The following is a 25671-nucleotide window of genomic DNA, read 5'->3' as shown; positions in this document are numbered from 1 at the left end:
CCAACATGTCAGAGGATTTCGGAGAGTCGGTGAAAGGGTTGGTCGAAGATGTTACTGGTGCAATGGTAGCAAATGGGTTTGTCGACTCAGCGATCCTATCGGCCATTTCTGCAAGTTCCTCTATGGTGGTAGATTCCTTCGTCGATGCCAAAATGACTTGCGTGTTAGCAGGCAGTCGCTTAACAAAAAGTTGTTTCAGGATGCGATCTGGGAGGTTGTTGTCTCCGAGCAACTGTCGCATTCGGCGTAATAATTGTGATGGGGTTTTAGGAAAGTGGGTTATACATCATTAGATGTACACCTGACTTTCCTATATTAAATTAGAAGTGAACGGAACGCAGAACTCCAAACTGATCAACAACAACAATATTTATTTTAAAGAGGTAAAATGGACAGCCTCCAATTGTCCGGTTTCTGAGTAGCGTCCTCTGTGTGGGAAAGTCTGTGTTACTGAGACGTCTGAATGTAGATGTACTGTCCCTTGAGATGAATCGTTGGAGAGACAACTTAGTTCAACCACACTCAATGAGAGAGCTTGTTGAGACGTCTTGCTTGGTCGCTCTCTGGCGTGGTAAGAGACAGAATTAAGCGGGAACACTTGGACGTTGAAATCCACGCATGCGTGGTTAAAGATGGAGTAATGGCGACTATGCCTTTTTGGCGCCATATGACGTCACTACAGGGTTTTGGATCTTTTTTAAAACGGGGGCCACATTTTTCATTAACGAAACACTTTGAAACTTGGAACACTGGTAGAATGTGTCATATAAAACATCTTTTTCTCTTAGTCTTCTTTAAAAAAAAAAAGAAATCCATAAGTTATTCCATGTTAAAGTTGTCGTATTTCTGTAATTTCAAACAATCACTGACGTCCATTCAGCCGATATACATTAAGTGCCGACTACATAAACAAACGATTCTGAAACAATTAACCCTAACCCTAGGGTTAGGGTTAGGGTTAGGGTTAAAGCAAATTTAAAATGAAAAAAGCAAATAAAACGAAGGTATGGAGATTAAATACGCTTTACACCGCTTAATCAGCCAAAGGAGTAAATATAAACAACTGAATACTTGTCAGTGATTGGTTGAAATTATCGAAATAAGACAATTTTTTACATGAAATAAATTCGAATACAAAAATATTTTTCTTCTTCTATAACACAAAATAGATAAGTATACGAAGTTTGAAAGTCTTTCCGTACCAAAAACACTACGTAAAACATTAATGAAAAATGTGGCCCCCGTTTTAAAATAGATCCCAGGGTTTTATCTCCCAATTCCTTGGAAATCAAGAGTTGGTGCAATCGCTGTTGCTCCGACTTGCTTGTTCTTTTTATCAGCTCCGATTTGAAAGTTTCATAAGACACAGAACCTGGTGGGGCCATGACGAATTCTCTGACTTCCATCATAATTTCTGGCGACAGAGCGTCGATTAAATGAATTAATTTCGCCGCATCTGTTGTTATGCGGTTGGAGGCAAACTGTGCTTCGACGTGGGCAAACCAGAGGGCGGGGTCAAATGACCAAAATGGTGGCACTCTTAATGAAATAGCAGCTTGGGGAAATGCCATATCGACAGAAGATAATGCTGGGTCTTGATCGGTCTGATGCATGTGTAAACAGTTGCTCTTTTTAATTTTTTTTTTTTAAACAGAATTAAAGTTTTGTTTGTTGTAGATGTGGCTGTCCGTCACAAAACCCCAAACACATTTTTTTTTTAAAGGGTCACCAATGTAAAGGTATTTAGATTCTGTCACGGAGGAAGTCGATGTTCAATCAGGTGTAGAATTGGTTGAATGCGGTGTAGAACAATAAGTTGACAGAACTTTTAGGATGCGTTATAAATTATTTATTAAAATGGTAACATTTGGTATATCACAGTAGGTAAACAATAATAAATGAAAAAATGTTTACAAGAAACAAATGCAGTTGTGGTATTTGTGATCTATAAATTGTTGTTTGTGTTTTCGCGTGTTTGGCAAGACAGAGCTTGTGTGCAAAAGAACCTTACTTGAATAGCTGTTGTTCTAGCGATGTGTGCTCTTAGATTAGAAATTGTAGTCAGCAGTCAAAAACGTCTCAATTAGACAGATAATCGTTCTTGCGTAGCGTATGCGATCGAGCCACGAACTTTGTCTGCTTCTTGGCCGTGGTGTGTCTCTATTTATACATATTTGGTGGTCACAGCGCTGACAAGTCAAGCTATGTCTGGCTAGCGTTCCCTTGATTTATAGTGTCGAAGGTCAAGTGTTTTGGCCGTTAATTTTAGCCAAACATTTTCCTTGACATTTGTTATCTATTGTGAATTTCCTTAGTTTTGAATGTGTGGGAAACTAAACTTTTGACCGTGGGAAACATTTTCCTCTGAGGTCGAGTTGTGAGCTGAGAGATTTGGGTTCAGTTTTGAGTCGAAATGTCTCACAGCTATATAGATTGCGTGTTCATTCATAGAAGCAACAAAAGAAGCTAACTTTAAAATAACAATGGGACTTTATTCCTTCATAAAGTAACACAGTGGATCAAAGTAACAAACATTACAAATTCTGGTGGTTGTTCATCCATTGCTTTGATAATTCAGTTTGGGTTGCTGTTGGTTCATAGGTTCTGTTACATTAATTCTCCTCTGAAAAAAAAAAAAATTAAAAAAACGGCTGGATCTGCATAATTTGCCCTGATGAAAAACTTTCACCCATCTCACTTGTAAATAATTTGTTGCACTAATTTATGCAAAAAAAAGGAGGCTCCAAAACACATACGGATTAGTTGTTTGAAATATATTACACACAATGTGATTAGACCTTCGATCCAATTCCTGTCAACACTCAAAACAGCACAGGACTCAACAAATGTCTGAACACTCACATGATAGGTATGCTGACCAATCCGTAACGATTAATGTGATGAGCCTATATAACTCAAATGTTTTTTTATATACCATAATAGAAATTGGTCTCGCTACAATGTAATAAAGTATTGGTCAAGCGCAGTGGATTTTCAAAATTGTGAGAGTCTTAGTTGAGGTGCCTTATGGTGTTTTTCTTGCTCTTTACATTGTAAGTTCATGGGTGGTTAGTTTAATCCATCCTTCTCTTTAACATCGTCACCAGGTCCTGTTGTAAGCATTCAGATCAGGTCTCTGACTAGAAGGCGACTTCCTCCTGACCTCATCCAGCCTTGGAAGTCCTAAAGAGAAAGGTTATAGATGATGTTCTTCTCAACCCTGATTAGCGATAAAAATGTGCAGATGACGACTCAAGACATGTTTTGGTTCTGTTAGAGCTCTGTACCGACTGCATTGCGTTGAGAAGGTTTAATAAGACCAAACATGCATGGAGACGTCTCCCGTCTTTGTTAAAACTTTAAAATAATGTTAATACTTGAGCCGATATTGTTTTTCTTTTCTATTTTTTACCTAGTGGTATAATAATTTCCAATTAAGCTAACAGTTATTTTAGATTAAATACACTTCCAATTTCTTTTAGAGAGTAGGGTGTTAGTTGAACGGGATTTAGCTACTATTTCTAACAGATCGAATAACCACATTGGGATTTCGTCGTTTCTCCCAGGAGCAATGGTTATATAACTGAATAAACATAAGATTGGTTAATGTTTTCTGGATGAAAGGAAATATTAAGAATGGCATTAATAAATTTCTTAACGCCTGAAAAATATTTGGCATCCCAGAACATGAGATCCAGATGCGCTAAAAAATAAAAATATATATATAGAAAGCGAAACACGAACGTTTTTAGAGATAAGAAACAATGTATGTGTTAGCCTTTGACATATGTAAGCGTTAACCACTGTCAAGGACATTTAAAACATAAATGAAGCAGAAACCATTCTGCTGAGATGCCAAGATGGTATAAATTACTCCAGGTTATGATAATTATTAATAAACTACAATATACTCGATTTTTAATTAATAATTTTAAAATTAAATTCCGAGAGTTGTCCTGCAAAAGTCCTAATTATCTCCCTTTAACCTTCTTAATGAACATGGCGGCCTCCATGGTTCGAGATCGTGTGTGCAGGTGCTTGTTGCGACAAACGAAACATTTAGAGCATGTATTTTGTCAGAACTCTGTTCGGAATGCTTCCTACTATGTCTTGTAAGTTCCCTATGATTTACAGAAAACACTGTTATTCTTATTCTATTTCATTAATAGAGTTTCTGTTTGGTCCATTCGACGCATGCTATTTCTGTTTTATCTCCCTTCGATGTGAAGGTTACTGCAGATTCTTTATTTGTTATATGACCCCAGTGTTTGTGCGTGTGAATGTAAGGGTGTGTATTTGCCTGTGTATGTGTTTGAATGAGTATGTATGTTTGTATATGCAGTAAGGAGAGACCTCGTCTGATCTAGGACTGTTCTCTGTATTTTAAATGTAGAACCAGCTGATTGGAAGTATGGGAAGAGTTCTAAAGTTTAGTAAATTGTTCTCGTGAAGTCTATTAATAAAACGTCTATTCAATCACTGTGTAATTTAACTTTAAAAAATATTCAGTTTCTTTTTTTATATTAATATTTTTTCTCTAAATATGTAAGGTGTCGGCAAGTGGACTCTTATGAACTAGAGTATTTCTGTTATTTCTTGTAATGTTTCTTTACTTACGAAACTAATGTCCTTGAGAATGAATGAACGTCACAGAATCTTATATACTCGTCATTTATATTTTTAGAGTCTTTTGTCTTTGTGTTTTTTTTCTAAAAATATACGACACGATTCATTCTGACATTTTCCTCCGAATTCAAACAAAACAATGTAAACCCTATATATTGCCTTGCTAGACCTGTTTATTGTTATATTTACTTCAATTGTCTATTAAATAGAGTGTGACTATGTACGAAATAACTTATAAATATCGCAGGAAACACTCGATTGGGTATAAGCAGAATATATATGCACACACACAATTACGTATTATATAAGACTAATCGGGTAAAACCTTGCTTTCCCAGTATGTTTTCGAAACTTTGTTTCGTTATTTCTGAAAATCTTTCAAAATTTATTAGATAACTTCAAAGGGTTCTCGAGAGTGTTTGTTGACTTCTAGCCCGAACAAATCTTGAACTCATAAATACTATCGATCTTATGTTGTGTAGGCGTGCACTTAAATATCAGTAAGTACGGGGGGTGATAGAACCAATGTTTTCCTTCACCTAAATTTCTGGCCAATTGGATAGAATCGTTAACGTTTCAAAAATATATTTTGCAGTGTAACAACCACGTGTATATAACTGACATTTGTCGAATATGTATTGTACAATACAAAGTGATATTTCGAACGCAGTATCACCGTTAAAACAGCAGAAAAATTGAGTATTATTACCCTTATAAGGTAGAAAAAAGTTTTTTTAGTATTTGTTTCAGCTCTTTCGGTTTTGAGTTCAAATCATACCAAGATCAACTTTGCCTTTCATCCTTTTGGAGTTGATAAAATAAAGAATACACTTTTACTGTTTCGTAAAACCAGACGCGTGTAATATTTGGTTTCTACCTCATGAAGAAAGAAAAAGGGAAAGAAACTGTGTGGCGGTTTCCTTTGCTAAGAATTTGATACTATTACACCCATCTCTCAAGACTGGTGTAATAATAAAATAATGTTAAATAAAGTGACAGTTATGTGCTAAGGTCGATGGTGTTTGCTAAACCTCTCCACAAAATGTTGGCCTTGTGCCTAAATTAGAAATTATTAAGGTGGTAAGCTGGCAGATGCATTAAAGTGTTGGTAAAATGCCATGCATACTTCCAGCATTTTACATTCCTAGTTCAAATCCTGCCAAGGTTAACTTTACTTTTTATCTTCTCAGGGGATCAATAAAATAAGGTATCAGTCAAATGTTAAAATTGAGAATCACAGCTCTCTCATCTTAAAATTGTTGACTTTGTATCTAAATAAATCACTCTTATTATTGTTATGTTCAAGGTGGTGAGCTGGCAGAATCGTTTACCTGCTGGACGAAATGCTTAGCAGTATTTTGCCCATCACTATGTTCTGAGTTAAAATTCTGCTGCGGTTGACTTTATCTTTCATACTTCCAGGGTCAATAAAATAAGTACCAGTTGAACACTGGAGTCAATGTATTCAACTCTTCCCTCCCCTAAAATTGTTGCCCTCATGGCAAAATTTGAAACCATTATTTTGTTCAACTTCTGCCTTGGTCAACTGCTTTTCATCCTTTTGACTCAGAAAAACAAGTACTAGTTGTGTACTTGAGTCTATGTAATCAACCAGTTCCCTTCCCCAAAATTTCAGGTCTTATGCTTATATTATTATTATTATTAAATTGCTTAAACAGAGAACAAATGGAAGCACTCATCACCTTCTCAAAGGTCCTTGACTGGTGGGAGGAAGAGAATAATTTATTCACTGCCTGGAATGTTTGCAGTCAGAGAGGACTCACCTAAAGGTGCTGTAGGGTTGAATGGTGGTGTTAAACCAGGTGATAGATTAAGTTTACAACCCCAAGAGAACCAAATGACAGACTTTCACATAGTTTTTGTTTACTAAATTTCATTCAGAAGTCCCAGTCCAACTCATACTAACATGGGAAATTGGACGTTAATCAATTGAACAATGCCCCAAGTTATTCTTTAGAAATATTGGGTAAATACCCACCCAAACCTTTTTTTACTGAATGGTTCAGTGGATATAATCTTGGGCTACAAGCTTAGCAGGTTCAAATCCTTTGTAGGAATTTTGTGTCTCACTTACATTGGCTGATACTGTTACATTTTATTTAACCCTTTACCTGTCTTGTGTTATATGTGATGTCCTAAACAAGCTAAAGGTTAAATCAGGTGTTGTGTATCATGTGATAAGCAGAACATATTTCCCTGGCATCCATTTGTCATATGTGATACACATTCCCAATTTTTTTTAACAACGAAATTAACTTGGGACTTATGAAAGGAAAGCTTTATATCTCTCAATGTATGAAACTTGGACAAATTAAGAGTATGAAAACATGTTTAAACATTGTGGACAAACTTATGAAAATGTTTTAAATAGGCAAAGGGTTAATACCAACAGCTAACCTTTGAATACCTCTAGGGATGTTCATTCTATTGCAGGCATTTGGGCCAGGTCTCTGGTCTAAGGTTGATTTCCTCCTAATAATTTCAAAGACCCTAAAAAGTGGCATAGGCACTGCTCTTTCTCTTCTTATTAAGTTAAGAAAAAAGTGACCATGCACACCAAATTCATTTGTGTTCATCTTCAATACATTAAAGTTATAAAATCAATGTTTGGATGGAAAACCTATTTTATTTTGAATTTTTTTCTTTTTCTTTATTTCAGATTGCCAGAAATACCACCAGACACAGCTGAAACCAATGCTGTCATGCGATTTAAAGAACTCCCCAAATTTGGTTTCATAACGCCAAAGGATGTCGTGTTGGGTGCTGCTAAACTTGCCATTGAATTTGAAACTAAATTAGGCAACCATCTAGAACAGTTAAAAGGTTTGTAGCTTAGATTTATTTTCAGTCTTTTGCTTCTCTTTTAATTACAATTAATTGCAATTAATTGTCTATATTCAAATATATATTCATGTTGTAACAGTATCAAGAAGTTCTTAGCAAAGAACAGACCACTATATTCAGCATTTATTGACCTGGAGAAGGCATTTGGCAGAGTGACATGCTCTGTAGTGGTGTTGAAAAATGGCTCATGAGTACCATGGAAGCTATGTACAAAAATACTGTTAACAAGATGAGAATTAGCAAGGAGTTCAGCGAGGAATTCAGCATGTAGGAAGATATCTCTCAGGGTTTGGTTCTTAGCCCTCTTCTGTTTATTGTAGTTCTTCAGGCTAAGACAGAAGAGTTTAAAAGTTACAATTCATGGGAACCTTTGTATGCTGATTACCTATATCATTGTTGAATCTTTGTAAGAATTATAGAAAAAAATTCTGAACATGCAAGCAAATTTTTAAATAGGCAAAGGGTTGATGCTAACACCTAACCTTTGAATACCTTTAGGGATGTTCATTCTATTGCAGGCATTTGGGCCAGGTCTCTGGTCTGAAGTTGATTTCCTTCTAATAATTTCAAAGACCCTGTAAAGTGGCATGGGCACTGCTCTTTCTCCTCTTGTTAATTTTAATTTGTAGGAAAGAAGACAAAACTCTCCTGCCATCTAGGAACAGGCTATGTTTAGCTTGCAGAAAATGAGTTGGTAGGAATGCCTTGTGGTATACTCAGTGTGTAGGTGTAAAGCAGGTGCATTAGGATCATATGCAGGTTGACAGAAGGTCTCTATGTATAGCAGACTAGCAAGACTAATAGCAGTTAGAGTACTCGTGAAATAAATTCTTTCAAATGATCTTGAGACTCCTTAGAAGTATTTGAGAATTGAATGACTTAATTAGTGACTGAGGAAGATGTTGAAAAAGCATAGTTATCTGAGTGAAAATGGGGTGAAAAAAGTGTTCAGGAAGCTGTTACTTCTGCAAACAAAAGCGAGATTCTCTCTCTTAGTGAAAAGTAGATAAGATGTATGTATACAAAAAGTGATGCTGCATGATACCAAACATAAGTATTGAATACATAGGATGTGTAAATATTGGAAAGGAATGAAACAAATATGTTCTATTGGATGTGTAATGTTTGAATAACATGGTACAAATGAACTAAGAGAAAAACTGGGTACAAGGGGAATCAAATGTCATGTGCAAGAGAGAAAACTGTACAACTACAGGCATGTAATGTGTATAAAAGATGGCAGTTGTGTAAAGAGGTAGCACGTGATCCAAATGGAAAGAAGCTGCAAAAGAGGAAAACAAGGAAAAGTGATGAAAATTGATCCAATGTATCCTTCCATTTTTTTAAGGCAGTGATCTATGTTTAGTTCAAATTCTGAAGCAGACACATCATCAAAGTATTGTTAATATTGATTGTTTTGTTTATATTGATTGTAATAGTGATTGTTTTAAGGCGGCGAGCTGACAGAAATGTTAGCACGCCGGGCGATATGCTTAGCAGTATTTATTTCTTTATTGCCCACAAGGGGCTAAACATAGAGGGGACAGACAAAAGGATTTAGTCGATTACATCAACCCAGTGCGTAACTGGTACTTATTTAATTGACCCCAAAAAGATGAAAGACAAAGTTGACCTCGGTGGAATTTGAAATCAGAACGTAGCGGCAGACGAAATACCACTAAGCATTTTGCCTGGCATGCTAACGATTCTGCCATCTCGCCACCTTATGCTTAGCAGTATTTTGTCTGTCTTTATGTTCTCAGTTCAAATTCTGCCGAGGCTGACTTTGCCTTTCATCCTTTCAGGGTCAATAAATTAAGTACTGGAGTCGATCTAATTGACTGGCCCCACTTCCCTAAAATTTTGGGCCTTGTGCCTTGAGTAGAAAAGAATGTTGATTGTTTTGTTTCTTTGTTCTTTAGATCCTCAGATGGAGAAAACATTTGAGAATGTTTTCAATCCTATTGAGGAAATCTCAGTTCCATTAAACTATGCTTGGCGCCTTGCTAAACATCTCAGCTACATAAAAGGGAATGAAAAATTCAGGGAGTCTTTCCAGAGAGTAAGTAGATATATGATTTCTTTGTATTATTTGTCTGTCTATTTCTCTCTTTCTCTTCCAAATGATTATTTTTGTAACAGCAGATGAGACATGGAAGTCAGTTTTAACAGGTCAGTGAATTCTTGGCTACCAAACAGATAGCTGTACTTCTTTTTCTTTGTGTACATTCTAAAATGAATGTATTGTTTTCATTGTCAACTCCAAGTCAAGCATGATTAAACAGACCTTTGTTCAATGGCATTCCAAATGTGACCATCCTGTCTATTTTCAAGTATATTGTTGTATTTAGGATTATAGCATTTGTTACCTCATTCCTTTTTTTTTTTTAATTGGGAGGATATGATGTGAGGGAAATTTAGCTGTTATTTCTATCTGGTTGTACAATGGTTGTACTCTCTCCTTGGTTATCAAACAGATAGTTGTTTTTCTTTTGTATTCCTTCTGGAATATCTACATATTCTAACTAGGTGTTCTTTCTGAGATATGTGGGTGGTACTATAGTGTCCAGCATTTTGTAAAAGATTTGTCTCAGCCTTATTTTATTGACCCTTGAAGGATGAAAGGCAAAATTCACCTCAGTGCATAAAAATATACCATTAAATACCACAAGGCATTTTGTCTGATGCTCTAATAATTCTGCCAATGTGCTGCCCTTTTTGTATTGTTACATACTACAAATCTGGATGGGTGTAAGACCAATTGAATCAATTCTAATCATATTATTGCTGTATGGATATGAAAAGCAAATTCAACTCCTGTGGGATTTGAATTCTGAACATAAATGTTTACTTTTTCTATTCCTCAGCTATCGAAATAATAATGATAATAATATTGATTTCAAATTTTGCCACAAGGCCAGCAATTTCGGCAGGGGTGGGTAAGTTAGTTGCATCAAACCCAGTACTCAACTGGTACTTATTTTAATTGACCCTGAAAGAATGAAAGGCAAAGTTGATCTCAGCAGAATTTGAACTCAGATCATGAAGATGGATGAAATGCCACTAAACACTTCACCTAGCTTGCAAACAATTCTACCAACTTACTGCTTTAACAATGATAATAGTAATATTAACATCCTATTGATTTTTTATTAGGTAATGGAGTCCTAGATACACTGTTTGAATTAAAAGATAAGATAATCATGATGGGAATGCTTTTGGCCATAGGTCTTCTGCTCAGTCAAAGCTCAGGGCATAAAAACAAAAATTGATCACTTTTATTGAACACAAATATTAAATACAAATTCAGATTCTCAACTGAGGGGTTTGCTTTTGTAACACTTGTTTATTTCCTTGGCATTACCATGGAGTTAACAGTAGTCATCATGATCATCATTGTTTAAATTACTAATTTTCCATGCTTGCATTGAGGCAGATTTTCTTCAGCCAGAAACCCTTCTTTTTGCCAACCTTCACCTGTTTCCAAGCAAGGTGGTATTTCTTTATGGCCTGACATGTTTTTGTAGATTAAAAATGGATACTGCTTGTAAGATGGTGACACTCATTTACAAGTGTCTTGTGATATCAAGGCAAAGACACAAAACACACACACATATATACATACAATGGGCTTCTTTCAGTTTCTGACCCATCAAATCTAGTCTTTAACTTTTCTTATTTTACTGAGCTGAAAGGATGAAAGGCAAAGTTGAAGTTGGCAGGATTTGAACCCAGAAAGTAAAGAACTGCAGGGCATTTTGTCTGACAACTCTACTAATCCACCATCTTCAGTTATGGAATAATAATAACCATTATTCTTATTTTTATTATTATCCTTTGCAGTATTTATTTCTGTTTCTTTATGCTGTGAGTGTAAATCCTGAGGTCAACTTTACTTTCAAGGCTTTGGTTGATCTTAAGCTATAGTAGCAGGCATTCGCTTAAGATACTTCACAGTGGGACTGTACCTGAAATCATATGGTTGAGAATCTTCTTAACTATACCATTGGCTGTACAGCTGTTAAATTATCAGCTGTTGTATAACTATTTAAATTCTATCTTTTACCTTTTAGATTCATTCACAAGTGGATCAAGCTAAGAATGAGAGGTGGATAAGTGAACCATTGTATAATGCAGTAAAGGTAAGTTGTTACACAACCACTAAATATTTATTTGTTTCTACACTTCTCCAAATATTAAAGACAGTATGTGTGTCCCCTAAACAAGCAGAGTTGAATAGATCTTTTGATAGCTACACTCAGGCTGTTTATACTCTTGCTAATATTTTCCTATTAATTTCAGCTCTTATACAAACCTTTAACTACATTGCTCAGATAGTTTCTCTTGTTAATTTAATCCTAACCACTCAGCTATGAAGATTTTACCATACTATTTATTCAAGGGCTTCAATCTATGAAGACCTCATTTTTTCTATGCCTTCTTTGTGTTACTTAGTATCTCTCTCTCCCTCTCTCTCTCATTTACATAGCACATTGGTATCACTTCTCTGGGTGAAATCACAATAACTCTTGAGACACTAAATTATTTTCTTCATGGAACTGTATATTACTGTACTCTCACAGCTATACATCACTATAATCTTATGTCTGTACACCACTACATTATAAGCTTTAAATATACAATGTTAAAAATAAAACAATATTACTCAATAACTAATATATGCGCCCACACCTGAACCATAAAAGAAGCTTCCACACAGTTTTCATCCACCCAATTTTACTCACAAGGCTTGGGCGACCCAAGCTTGTGCTAGAAGACATTCTCAGGGTTCCACATTGTGGGAACCATGCAGTTGTGTCCAACACCCACTGTCTTCAGGACCCTTACTAACAATTATATCCAGTCCTTTCTCCCCAGAACTTTGACCCTCTGGAATCTGCTCCCTACTTGTGTCTTTCCTTTAGAGGGTGTTGATTTGCAACTGTTTAAGCAGAGCATTGATATGAGTAAGTTCACCAGTTTCAGAGCTCCTGTAAAGGTTATGGGCACTGCAAGTGTAAAAAATAAAAACGAAAAAAAGGGAATTTCTAAATCACACAACTATTCATTCATCTCCTTTAATCCTTTAGCATTCAGATTAGTTTGCCAAACATAATGCTTATTTATTCACCTTGTTTTGAATTAATCATATATTATCTTGTAGCTTTGTGATTTTGATTATGGGATTATTTACTTTTTGTTTGACATTGTAGGGTAGGCGTAAGAGAGTGTTTTTGACCAGTTTGAACATAAAACAAATAAAATATTTTGGCCGGATATGGCTGGCTTAAATGCAAAAGGGTTAAAGTATTTATGTATTTATTTATAATTTTCTTCTCTTGTTTTCAGGAAGTGAATGCAGACCGTTCTAAATTGGATTGCTACCAGCAGCAGTTACTTAATCTTTATCTATTAGAAGGCCACTTAAATGGCATTGAGATCAGTGGGTCCAGCAGGAAAAAGTTTATTGATATCTTACGCAAACTAACACGTGAAAGGAATACATTTAGGTAAGATATACTACTCACAGTTGCCAAACAAGTTTCTTTGTTCTGTCTCTGCCTCCTATCCTCTCCCGACAGCTTCTGTACCTCCTTAATGCCCCTTCTTATTTTTCTCCCAAGACCTAACTCCATGGCCCCTACACCTCTCTCACCTTTGCTGAGTCTAATGATTCCTCTATCCTAGTTTATTGTTCCCTACATGTCCCCTTTCCCTCACATCTTTATATACTTCTTCTTATAATATAGGATAGCCCTAGACCCCTCTACACTATCCACTCTATCACCTTTCCACACACACTATCCTCCCACTTTTCTCAATCATCCTATCCCTAATCTATTCCTTCTCTACCATGGTGGTTAGTCTACAATCCACTATCTTATCAGTTCCTGCCAAACTGTCCAGCCTGTACAAGCATGAAAACCTGATGTTAAATGATGATGATATCCTTCAACTGTATTTTTTAACCTTCAACTATCATAATACTAATGAAGTTAAATTCAGTGAGATGTCTGAAGATGTCTTTGCCTCTATTCTAAATGTGTACAAACAAGAAATTACATATTTTTAAGTATATTTGGCCTTCTTTGTAGGAATTAATGGTAAATGAAACCACTAGTTAGTGGCATATAGCTGATCCTTGAGAATGTTGCTTGCAAAGCTTTCATTTCTCTTTAATTCTTTTGATATCAACCCAAAATCTATATTTCTATGTTATTAACATACATGAAACCACTCTTGTTTAATTTTCTATGTTCAAATTAAAACAAATGTCCATTAAAATTTCATTATTATATGAAGGATGATAACTTAAAAAGTTTGCTTGTATTTACATTATATATGGTATTCAAATTTATCTTAGTATAATACTCAACACTTATAACTTGTTTACTTTAAAGTGGTGGTTCATAATTGAGGTCCATATGACCTTTGAAGTCCATAAAAGATTTTGTTAAAATTTATCTACACTAAATTAGTTGTACTTCTACAATACACAAAATATTTTGATAATTATTATTATACAATTTGTAATAATATTTAATTATAAAAATATAATAGGATTTTTTTAACATTGAATAGCTAAGAGAGTCTATCCAAGTAAAATAGGAATCAAAGGGTCCATAGTTGAAAAATGGTTGAGAAAAACTACTTTAAATGAATGATATGGTCACAGAGCTAAGAAAGAAACAATAGAATTTTAGTGTGACACAATAAATTTTAAGCCAGAGAACATAAATAGAGAAGAGTCTTATATGCATTAAAATAATCAATTGAATAGACTATCTTAGCATCAGATACAATATCTCAAAGGTTTTGTTCTTTCTCTCTGCATTCTGAGTTCAAATCCCGCCCAAATCATATTTGCTTTTCATTATTTTGGGGTTGTTAAAAAGTGTACCAAGAGTGATGGATTGGTTGAACTTAAAAAACTTTGGATCAGATACCTTGCTGTATTTCCTCTGAAATTTTGCTTTCTTAGTTCAAATTTCACCATGGCTCACTTGAGTGGTAGACTTCAATCCATTGCCTTGTTTAATAACAATACCTGGCATCTTGGGTGCCTTTAGTGGAGTCCATTCTGTTGCAAGAATTTATGCTGGGAGAGTTATTAACCAGCCGGATAAAATGCTTAGCAGCTTTTCTTCTGGCTTTATGTTCTGAGTTCAAGTTCTACCAGGGTTCTTTGCCTTTCATCCTTTCAAAGTCAATAAAATAAAGTGTCAATTTTGAGCAGTGAGTGGGGCGTGGGGGTTCAATATAATCAACTAGTCTCTGCCCCCACCCCCCAAATTTCCAGCCTTATGCCTATTGTAGAAAAAGAAAAAAAAACAAACTCATACCAAGTCTCCAGTGTAAAGATACCTTACTCTCTCTCACCTGTCTCAGGGGCCTTGTAAAAATTCATGGGTAATGCTTACCATCTTTACTTAAAAAAGCAAATTTAAAAAAAAAAAAATCATTTATTAAGGTATTATTATATAAGATATATTTCTTTTTCAATTTGTTCAGGAGCAAAGTGATGGTGTGTCAGAATATGTTTTCTCAATGGGTCACTGATTACTCTTTTGTCAAAAACATGTCTCCTGCTATAATATCCATGATGGCTGCTGACAAGTAAGTTGAATTTCTTTGTTTTGGAAACTTTTGGCTAATTTTGTAAATTCTACAGCTATACACACATTCTTTCAAAACTAGACATCACCTTTCCACAGGTGCAAGCAACTATTATGTGGTGAAGAAGTTCACTTTGAAACCACGTGGTACTGCATTCAATCTCACTGCCAGTAGTACATTGTGTGTCTTGTACTAATATCTTGTAAGTGAAACTCACAGAAACAATGCAGATGCTCATTGTGTGGGTGTACATATATGCTGCTAGCATGAGAAAATGCTCTAAGTCCACCCTGTAAATATAACCAAAATGAGCAGTGTGACTTTTGTTTAGTATAATGAAAATGTAAAGGTTCCAACACTACATAGATGTATGGTGCCAGTGCCATGTAAGAAGCACCCATGCCAGTACTACATAAAAATACCTGTGCTTGTGCCACGTAAAAGCATCCATTACACTCTGTAAAGTGGTTGACATTGAGATGGGCATCCAGCCATAGAAACCCATGTTAAAACTGACATGGAATCCAGGCAGGCCTTCAGCTGGCCAGCTCCTGTCAAACCATCTAAGCCATGCTAGTATGGAAGACAGACGTTAAATGATGATGATGATGTACAATATGACTTCTAGTTATCAAAGCCAAAATGTACAATATAACCTCTATCTAAGGTAGTGAAAATGTATAATATGAGCTCAAGTTTGTATAGCTGATATGTGCAAAATTATCTGATGTAAGTATAGCTGGAATGTAATGAATGACCTCTAGTTAATATTTTAGGTATTGCCTTGTGGTGTATTTTATTACTGATAAAGACAGAGAATTCTGACCAAGTCTACATCACTCTCTGCCACTGTGGCCACCACCATAGACTGTGTGAACATATTAAAACAGACTGGTGTGTTGTGGGGTAAAATATAACATGTCTGTACTGCCAAACAGCAAATCACTGCATGTCAGAGTATGGTTCTCTACTAGATGGTAGTATGGTTTATTTAGAATAACAGAATTATTGCTTAGGGTTAGCTGTTTGATTACCTGCCATAGATCTGTGTAATCAAAGCTGGCTTGATGCTAAGCAACAACAGCTAAATACAATGATTTCTTGCCAAATACTTCTAATATATATAATATGATCTGAACTAATACTGTTAAGATGTTCAATATTGATTTGAAACTAATAATATATACTTGACCTCTTCTAATATGTATTTGACTTTTACTAATTACAGCTTGAGTCTGATTGATTAGGCCTTCATCAAATAGTTTTAGTGTTGCTTGGTAAGAATACAGCAGACCATGAACTATGTAGAGAACTTAATGTGATATATATGTGTGTGTGTGTGTGTGTGTATACACATGCTACAGCATAATTTCTTTCTAACAAATTTTTCTCACAAGGCATTGGTTATCTGAGGCTATGATGGCAGACACTGGTCCAGGGGATCAAACCTAGAACTGTTGTGTATGGAAATGAACTTCTTAACTGCATGTCCATGTCTACACACATTTTTCCATGTTTTAAATATTCTTTTTCTTTCAATTTTACATAAAGCTTATCGCATCACTTTAACTCTAGTTAATTTCATGAACTTTTTCATTCAAATCCTGCTACAGTCAACCTTGCCTTTCATCCTTTTGAGAGTGATAAAAAATAGTTATCAATCCAGAGTAGTGTATTGGCAGAACTGTCTGATTGTCAGACTAGGTACTTTGTGGTGTTTGTTTTGGCTATCTACATTTTGATGAGATGTCTACAAACACCCTGATCAACCCTTAGGACTAGTGGAGTGACTAAAGCAAATCCTCAAAATGAAATTCCAACACCAAATAAATGTTACTGAGCAAAGTCAAGAGGAGGTTCCTCCAGTTGGAGAATCAGGTGTTCTAGTGACTTTATCGTTCTTTAACTTACAAATAATTAGATACTGAACAGTATAGATATAAAAAATAAAATCTTTTTTTCTTTTTAAAAGCAGAAAAATTTGTCGGCAGCCAGCCATGAGGATCGGTGAGTTCGATCCTCATGGCTGGCTGCTGACAAATTTTTCTGCTTTTAAAAAGAAGAAAAGAATTTTATCCTTTATATCTATACTGTTTAGTATCTGTGTTGAATAAAATTTATCTTTCTACTTGTTCTACCATACATTTCAGCGCTTCGAAAAACAAACTTGTTTGTTTACATACGACGTTACAAATAATTTTTTAGAACAGACACAATTATGGGAATATTTTTTAGAAAGGCTGACATGTTTTCAGAAAATGTACATCCCCAGACTAAAAGCCTTACAATATTTAGTCTAATTCCTCTATGTTCTAAGTTCAAATTTCCATTGAAACTGATTTAGTTTTTCTTCAGTCCATAGGCCTAAATTAAATACCAAAACTGTTTCAGTAATATATTACAGTACCAAACCATCTGACTGTAAACTATATTTCTTTCTCAAAAATTGTTGGACTGCTGTTTGGTCTAAAGAAACCATTAAGTGTCCTTGTAATAATTTTATGTTTAACATGAAACTGTATTTCAATTACCAGACAACAACCCAAAGTTGGACCATGGCAAGTCACACTTCAGAGTCAGGTATACCAAGCATTCCTGGAGCACTGCCACAACCGGACACTTCGTTGGAATGTATGGCAAGCATACAATAGCCGTGCAGGACCAAAGCATCAGGAACGAGATCTTGCGAACCACAAAATTATTCATGAAATAAGGCTTCTTCGGTAATATATATAAATATATATATTTATTATGAGATTTTTTTTTTTTCAGTCGTTGCAATATGTTTGAGATGAGAATGAAAAGTGATCATTGAATGGTAAAAAAATATTGTAAATTTGTAATGGCTTTCAGTCAGAGGTAAGATAGACCCAGAGAAGACTTGGAGGTCAAGATTGAATGCATAACATTTTTTCATTAATGAATCTTAGAATTTTGAAATGTACTAATTTTCATCCAACTTAAAAATTGTGAAATTTGTTTACTCTCTTTGTTACACTTCAAAACACAAGGATGTCAAAATATTTTACTTAAGAGCTTCTATCATCATCACCATTATCACTATCATCATATGTCTGTTTTCCATGCTGGTATAGGTTGGATGGTTTGACAGGAGCTGACCAGCTGGAGAACTATCCAAACTCCAATTATCTCTCGTGGCATGGTTTCTACAGCTAGATGCCCTTCCTAATGCCAACCACTTTACAGAGTGTGCTGGGTGCTTTTTATGTGCCACCACCAAGAGTGCATTTTATGTGGCATCAGCACCTGTAAAGGATAAGCCTGTATGTATGGCAGCAATCTTACTTGGCTTGATGTGTCTTCTCAAGTACAGCAAATTGCCACTATTCCCAGACCTTTAGAATTTAGTAATTTTTAAAATGTTTTTTTACACATGAAAATACACCTCCACCACCACCATCTTATCTTAATGGACATTTTTCTATGATTGTATAGGTCAGACAGAAATTAGGCTGAATTCTGTCATCAACCCTCATCCATATTCTATCAGTTTTATGAATATACCAGCCTGATCTAGCCTTTCACATCTACCCTAGTGTCATTTTAAAAATAAACAATCACATCTTCAAAATTTTAAAGCTACAAGATAATGCATGATTAAATTCAAAACAATATGAATAAATATGTATTGCATTTGACAGAATAATCTGAATGCTAATGGATTAAATTAACTATATCATTCTTACATGATCAGTGTGGAATGTCAGTTTTCAGGATATTGGGTCTCAAAGACTAGCGGACATAGGTCTAAGAGGATTGAGAGGGGCCTGTCCCACCTTGTGCAGCATTGGAAAATAGACATGGAAATAATAATGATGGTAGTTGATAAAGTAATGGCAAATATCTAAATTTGCAAAACTAACCTAAAAAATTGGATTTAATACTGTTCAGTATATATATATATATATATATATATATATATATATATATATATATATATACCAGAGTAAGCATGCAACAAGGTGGAAAAAAAGAGTACTCAAATACCAGAGGTAGAATAATATGCTTTATTTAAAAGCAGCAGAAATATAACAAAAGACTGTTACTCGGAGTTTCACGTTCCCGTTCATCGGACAGTTTTTCTAACAAAACTGTCCGATGAACGGGAACGTGAAACTCCGAGTAACAGTCTTTTGTTATATTTCTGCTGCTTTTAAATAAAATATATATATATATATAATAAAGTTGTGGAATACCGTACGAGTGGAAATATATATGAAAGAAGGTTTGAAAATGCATTTATTTTAAAGATATTTATTTACTTAACTGGTTTCACTTTTTTAGAAAAAGATTATCAAAAGTCTTTGAGAATAATAAAAAATGTTAAAAAACAGTTTGAATATTAAAATGCATATATACATTCTTTGATGATAATAAGAGGAATATATTTAAAGTATAAAGCTTTGTATGAACTTTGTAGTGTTACATACTGATTATTACACATCTCTGATAACAAGATGAAAATGTTTGAAACAGTGTAAGTATGAAAATACATGTATGGAAAAATACATATAGATATTCTTTGATAATCGCAAAAATGAGGAGGAACTGACCTGGCTTTTTTCTCTCTTGTGTGTATTGAGGGAATGTTTTGCTGTCTTAAGAGACAGTATGACTGGTTAGCTCTTATGAAAATCACTCTGGATAAATCTCAGCAATAATCTTCTCAGACTCTCCAATATTTTAGAATTATATTAACAGGAACAATCGGGGTCAGGGAGTGGGACTTAAAAAGGCGGATATATATAATTAATGAGAGGGATGGAAGATGTAATATACGAGAATCTTTATTGATCGCTATAATCGTTTGGACTCATCTAGTATCGATCCCTCACAGGTAGGATGCTGCTGTGAATGTGCTTTACTACCATACAGTTTATTAACTACTAACTATATGTATATAAATATTTGTTTTGTGTTTGTTTCCGTCACTGTCCTAAACATTCGTTTGCCATTCCCAACAGCTTCTCTCTGTTGGCATGACCATTGAAATTGTAAGGATTTTTGGGATGATAACTGTCAAGGAAATGGCAGTGTCCTTTTTTGGTTGTGAATTTTCCATTTGTATCTTTGTTGTATTTCTGTTTAATTTTTGGAACTTATTATATAAAACTTATTTCTCCAGTTTTATTTATTAAGAACCGGTTTTTTTTTCTATTTCTTGCAGACAGGACATTGCTGACATTTTAGGGTATAACAGTTTTGCTCATATGTCTATGGAGACCAAAATGGCAGGATCTGTAGAGAATGTGCTCACCATGTTAGAAACGTAAGTTCCATACATATACCTATTTTCTTTATTCCTTTATTCGCTTACTTGTTTCAATCATTGCACTGTGGACGTGCTGGGGTATCAGTTTTGAAGAGTTTATTTGCCATAATTTATTCTGTACATATTTTCAAGTTTGGTACTTATTGTTTTGGTCTCATTTTGCCAAATGACCAAGTTATAGGGATGTAAATGGAAAAGGAAAACAAAACACAATATTCCAGCTAAAAATAAAAGTATTTTAAGAAATCAAAAAAATATCAAGTAGCTTCTACCATGGTCTCAAGAAGGGTCTGGAACTTCGCACATGTATTCCTCCTTCATCTTGGCCCACCAGCTTGGCCTTGATGTTGCTGGCAAACTGGTTGGTGTTTTTCTCAACTGCACCCCACACATAGTAATTGGGAATTAGGAGGCCAGAAATTGGGGCTGGAGAGGTCATAGAAAATCTTCAACAACTACTTCTGTGGAAGTATGCAAGGAGCCAAATCCTGTTGCCTTCCAACAGCAACCATCTCCAGTCAGAGTTTGACAACAGTCTCCAGCAGCTTCATGTAACTGTCTGAATTGAGCTTAAGACGTTGTTCAAAGATGTGGGGATGGATTCCAGTGTGCAGATGTAGTCAAATGCCTGGTGTGTTTGTTCCTGCTGGCTATAGCTTCATAGTCATCATTGCAGCTGTTCATGTCACATCTTACAGCCTTTACAGTGTTCACGAGCCTTGTGTAACATTCATGATGTTGGCATTTTGATGGCTGGTGCAAATCATCATGACACAGGTAATCTTTTCCAATATTTAGAAAGCTTCCAGTTCTCAATGTCAGTTAACTTTTTCTCAATTACAGTTTTAATCTTTATACTTCACTGTCTTTCATTGTTCACCAATACATCAAGCTGTTTCTGAAAAAAAAAAGACGTAAAAATTGTCAAATTTAGCTTGAACAACCTGTATAAGTATGTGAATTTTTTAGTTATACAGCCACATATTTTGGGGGAAGAATTGCTGGGGTTGATGATATGTAGTCCGACACTGAGGCTGACATATCTGCCATTTGTGTAGTATACTTTTCTACAGCTCTTCTTTTTGAGATACTGTCCTTGGTTAAGTGCAGATCATGTTTGGGCATCTAGAATGATATACTTTACCAAATGGACCATGAGGCAAGCATGTACTGCACACTATCAACTGGACCAAACAATCAGTGAAAAGTCAGTTAATGGAAGGTATGCACGGCAATGGCTTGGGAGCAATTTGGGCATCATTGATGACAGTCTTAGTAGTCTTGTCTGGAATACTAGGTTGGGGATTATGGACAATCTACAGTGGGACATTACCTGTTCTAGATAAACTCTACTGGTATTGAAGCCACCATCAACGGAACTTAAGTGGTGAGCTGGCAAAATGCTTAGCAGCGTTTTGTCCATTTTTACATTCTGTGTTCAAATGCTGCCAAGGTTGATCTTGCTTTACATCCTTTCAAGGAGGTCAATTAAATGAGTGCCAATCAAGTTCAAGGGTCGATGCAATCAACTAGCTCCCACCCCTAAGATCCTATAGTTGAAAGGATTATTATTATTATTATTTTTACTACTATTATTATTATTATTAGTAGTAGTAAGCTGGTACATGCTAATTTGATTAGCAGGGATTTTATCTTGAGGTTCAGTGACAACAAGTTTTCTCAAATCTTAAGAACTTTCCTTAAGATTCTTGCAGAATATAAGATGATACTTTTCTGCAAGACAACAATGCAAGTTTAAATTCCACTTTTTTCAGTCTTTTAGGAAGCATTTTAGGTGTTGTGCCAAGTGCACCAATTACTACAGGAATAATTATTGTCTTGGTCTCCTCAGCTCCCTGGCTGGATCCTAATGTTTCTCAATTTTTACAATTTCTTTGGTATTGAGTCTACTATCATAGGGAATTGCAAAATCTATGACCTTACACTGTTTGTTTATTTTGCTCCTCTAGGATCATATATCGTCTTCTTGCTTTTATTATTATTATTATTATTGACTCAGCTTTGGTCTTATTCCTTGTAGGATCTATGTGGGGAGCAAGTTACTACCTGTAATCCTAGGTATCCATAAGCTTTCACTAGTCTTTCTAGTGTTTAGAACCCTCCTGATAATCTTTCCTGTCCCTAAGAGGCAAACTTTCTGTAGAAGCTCTACAGTACATTCTATTCCAGTCTCCTTCAACCATTTGTCTATATCTTTACTTATTGGTCCCAATGCACCAATTAACATAGGCACAACCTTTACAGTTTTTATTATTATTATTATTATTTGTTTGTTTGTTTAGATATAAAAATCATTTTAAACCTATTGCTAAAGAAGAATTAGAAGAGTTGCAGGATTTTGCTGTTTCTGAAGGCTTTCCCCATGAGTTACAGTGTTGGGATGTTCCTTACTGGAGAAGGATACACAAAAACCAGTATTATGGGTGAGTAGAATTACAAATACACTTTCTCTGTTTTCTTTGTGGCTGCAAATAATTTATTTTTCATAGTTAGGTAACATGAGACATGTAGAATGAAGAATCTTGGTTCAAACTCAACAAAATACCTTAAGTTTCACTTCCCAATCCACACTAAGTTCTTTTTGCCTATCTTTCCTCCACACTACTACTATACTCTAGAAATCCCTCTTTGGTTTATTTTAAATGTTAACTAGGTGTTCAGATGATTGATTTAAAAACCTAGCACTCCTTGTTCATGTACATCATATGTCCATAGCAGTACAAATTCCTCTCCTGCATACATAAAATGTTCTCTTATCTATGGCCTACTTTCCATGCAAATTGATGTTATATTTCCAAAAGGCTTTATTTGCACCATTTCTCTCTAGCCCTTCTACATTTAACTGCCTATGTCTCACTACATTGAAGTATATTTGTACATTAATGCAGACATCATGGTTGTGTGGATGTAGGTTCACATATGGTTCTATAGTTAAGCTTTGTGAGTGGATATAGTTGACAGAAAATGAAAGAAGCCTGTTGTATGTGTGTGTCTGCGTTTGTGCATGAGTATGTTTATGTCTCCTTATCTTGATATTACATGCTAATTGTAAGCAGCTTCAATTGTTTGCAATCTTCCAAGTAAATGTGTGGCTAATGTACTGTTTACATTCAAAAGACTAGGGGCAAGTGTTTCCTTATTTGGAAACAGGAGAAGTTGGTGTTAGGAGCAGCATAGGGCAGTTGAAAATCTGTCTCACCGAGTTTCCTCTAACTCATGCAAGCATGGTGGAATAGTAGACATTAAAATGATGATGATGATGATGATTTCTATAAATTTCCTAAAATATGTCTTTACCATTTTTTATTTCTTTGTTTATCTAGCATCAATGAAAGCCAGATAGCTCAATATTTCCCGTTGTCTCATGTTTTGAATTCTCTCTTCAAGTTTTGTGAAAAACTTTTTGGAATTATAATCAAGGTTTGTGAACAGTTATCTCAAGTACATCATAATAATTTGTCACTTTGAGGGGAGGGGATTTAACAGATTATGTTGACTCCTATACTTGATTGATTATTTATTTCAACTCTTAAGAGGTCTGAAAGATATTCATTGAAAATTTCATTAGATATATCTATTTTTCTGAAAGTTATGAGGAAACAAAATTGGTAGGTGGAAAGGTACAATACATAAATCAAATCTTGTTTTCTTATTCAGCTTTCTGTTTCTTCAGCAACACACTACAAATATGCAACAATACTGGTTTAGGCATAATTTAATTGATGCTGTATTAAATTTATAATTTGCAGAAAGTAGTGTTCAAATATTAGACTTTCTGGTTGGATTCCCAAGCATGACCAACTGAGACTATGGACATTATCTAACCATCTCATTTTTTTATTTACCTCTGGGTCTCCTGCTAGTTGGTTCAGTTTGAAAAATTTGTCTTGTAATTCTTTCCTGTGACATTCTAATTGCATGTCCATAGTGCTGGAGCTGTGACCTTTCAATTTGGGGAAATAGTAACTCATCCTGGAAAGAGCCCCTGACCCTAGGCATTACATCCTTTTGAGTAATGTTATTGCAGAGATTCTTCAGAGGAATATTCTTTACTACTTTAGGCACAAGGCCCGAAATTTTTGGGGAGCGGTGGCAGTCGATTAGATTGACTCCAGTACATAACTGGTACTTAATTTATCGACCCCAAAAGGACGAAAGACGAAGTCGACCTTGGTAGAATTTGAACTCAGAACATGAAGACTGACGAAATACTGCTAAGCATTTTGCCCAGCGTGCTAACATTTCTGCTAGCTTACTGCCTTCCTTCAGAGAAATATTAAGAGAAAGAAAACTTGGTTCAGGTTTTCAAACCTTAGAATTTATTTTCTTCCAAAATTTAGAGCTGGATTTTTTTTTTTTACTTTAAAAAGATTTTTTATTCTGTACAACAGGATGAATCTGATCAAAATGACAATTCACTGCCAGATGTGAAACTGTTTGGTGTTTATGATGAAAAAGGTAAGAATTTTTTTTATCTCTTATGGTTTACTATTTTAGTGTGTATTTTTTAAGATATCACCAATTACCAGCCACTGCATAAAAATTGATGTCAGAGTGCTCTCCCCTCTCTACCACAAGTTTTTTTTCTTTTTTCAACAGTTGATTTCCTCCAAATAGTTAGATAGATTTGTAAACATATATATATATATAAACACATATAGGGAAAGTGGGAAACTGTGCATCTGAATGTATTGAATTTAATAAATATTGTATTGAGCCATATTGAACACTTTATATCTGGATTAGTTGTGTCTTGATATTCTGAATTCAATTCCTTTCTGAGCAAGTATTTATCAGTAAGATATTGGAAACTATATCTATTTACATTTCATCCTTCAAAAAACAAAGTGACATTATGAGTAAATAAAAATAACCTTTTTATTGAAACATAATGTAATAGTAGCCCCCCGAAAAGTCGTTGTGGATCTGCATCTGAATGTGCTATGAGCATCCACTGCATAAGATGCAAATAGCCACAATGGTGAATGAAACACGTAAGGAACAAATGGTATAAACTTCATCTTGTGTTTATCATCTTTATCCTATATATACTCTATATACCATAACCAGTAATATTACTGAATACAGTAAAACACCAAGCTGGCAGAACTGTTAGCATACTAGGCAAATTGCTCTACAGCATTTCATTTGTTTTTATGTCCGAGGATGACTTTGTCTTTCATTCGTTTGGGATTGATAAAATTATTAGCAGTTGAACACTGGGGTAGATATAATCGATTTACATTTTC

At 35.0% G+C, this 25671-nt stretch overlaps 1 protein-coding gene across 2 annotated transcripts in view; it reads left to right on the top strand.

The window, feature by feature from the left end:
- The first annotated feature begins 3992 nt into the window (after positions 1 to 3992).
- LOC106878856 (uncharacterized) overlaps positions 3993 to 25671 on the top strand; it is a 33411-nt gene continuing 11732 nt past the window's right edge. Inside the window, exons 1-11 of one of the 2 annotated variants that reach the window (XM_014928197.3) lie at positions 3993 to 4112; positions 7307 to 7470; positions 9414 to 9553; positions 11565 to 11633; positions 12841 to 13001; positions 15004 to 15108; positions 17643 to 17831; positions 20297 to 20398; positions 22705 to 22845; positions 23746 to 23842; positions 24814 to 24880. In XM_014928197.3, the coding sequence (XP_014783683.1) occupies positions 3994 to 4112; positions 7307 to 7470; positions 9414 to 9553; positions 11565 to 11633; positions 12841 to 13001; positions 15004 to 15108; positions 17643 to 17831; positions 20297 to 20398; positions 22705 to 22845; positions 23746 to 23842; positions 24814 to 24880 (1354 nt within the window). In that variant the 5' untranslated portion in view covers position 3993. Of the gene's footprint in view, positions 4113 to 4840; positions 5345 to 7306; positions 7471 to 9413; positions 9554 to 11564; positions 11634 to 12840; positions 13002 to 15003; positions 15109 to 17642; positions 17832 to 20296; positions 20399 to 22704; positions 22846 to 23745; positions 23843 to 24813; positions 24881 to 25671 lie in introns of those variants that run through there. The other variant, XM_089357515.1, reaches the window with a different exon arrangement.

Source organism: Octopus bimaculoides, chromosome 9, assembly GCF_046866305.1.
Source record: "Octopus bimaculoides isolate indiv1 chromosome 9, ASM4686630v1, whole genome shotgun sequence".
Taxonomy (NCBI): Eukaryota; Metazoa; Mollusca; class Cephalopoda; order Octopoda; family Octopodidae; genus Octopus; species Octopus bimaculoides.
Note: the sequence above shows the minus strand (reverse complement) of the source record. Positions and strands in the feature narration are given on the sequence as shown.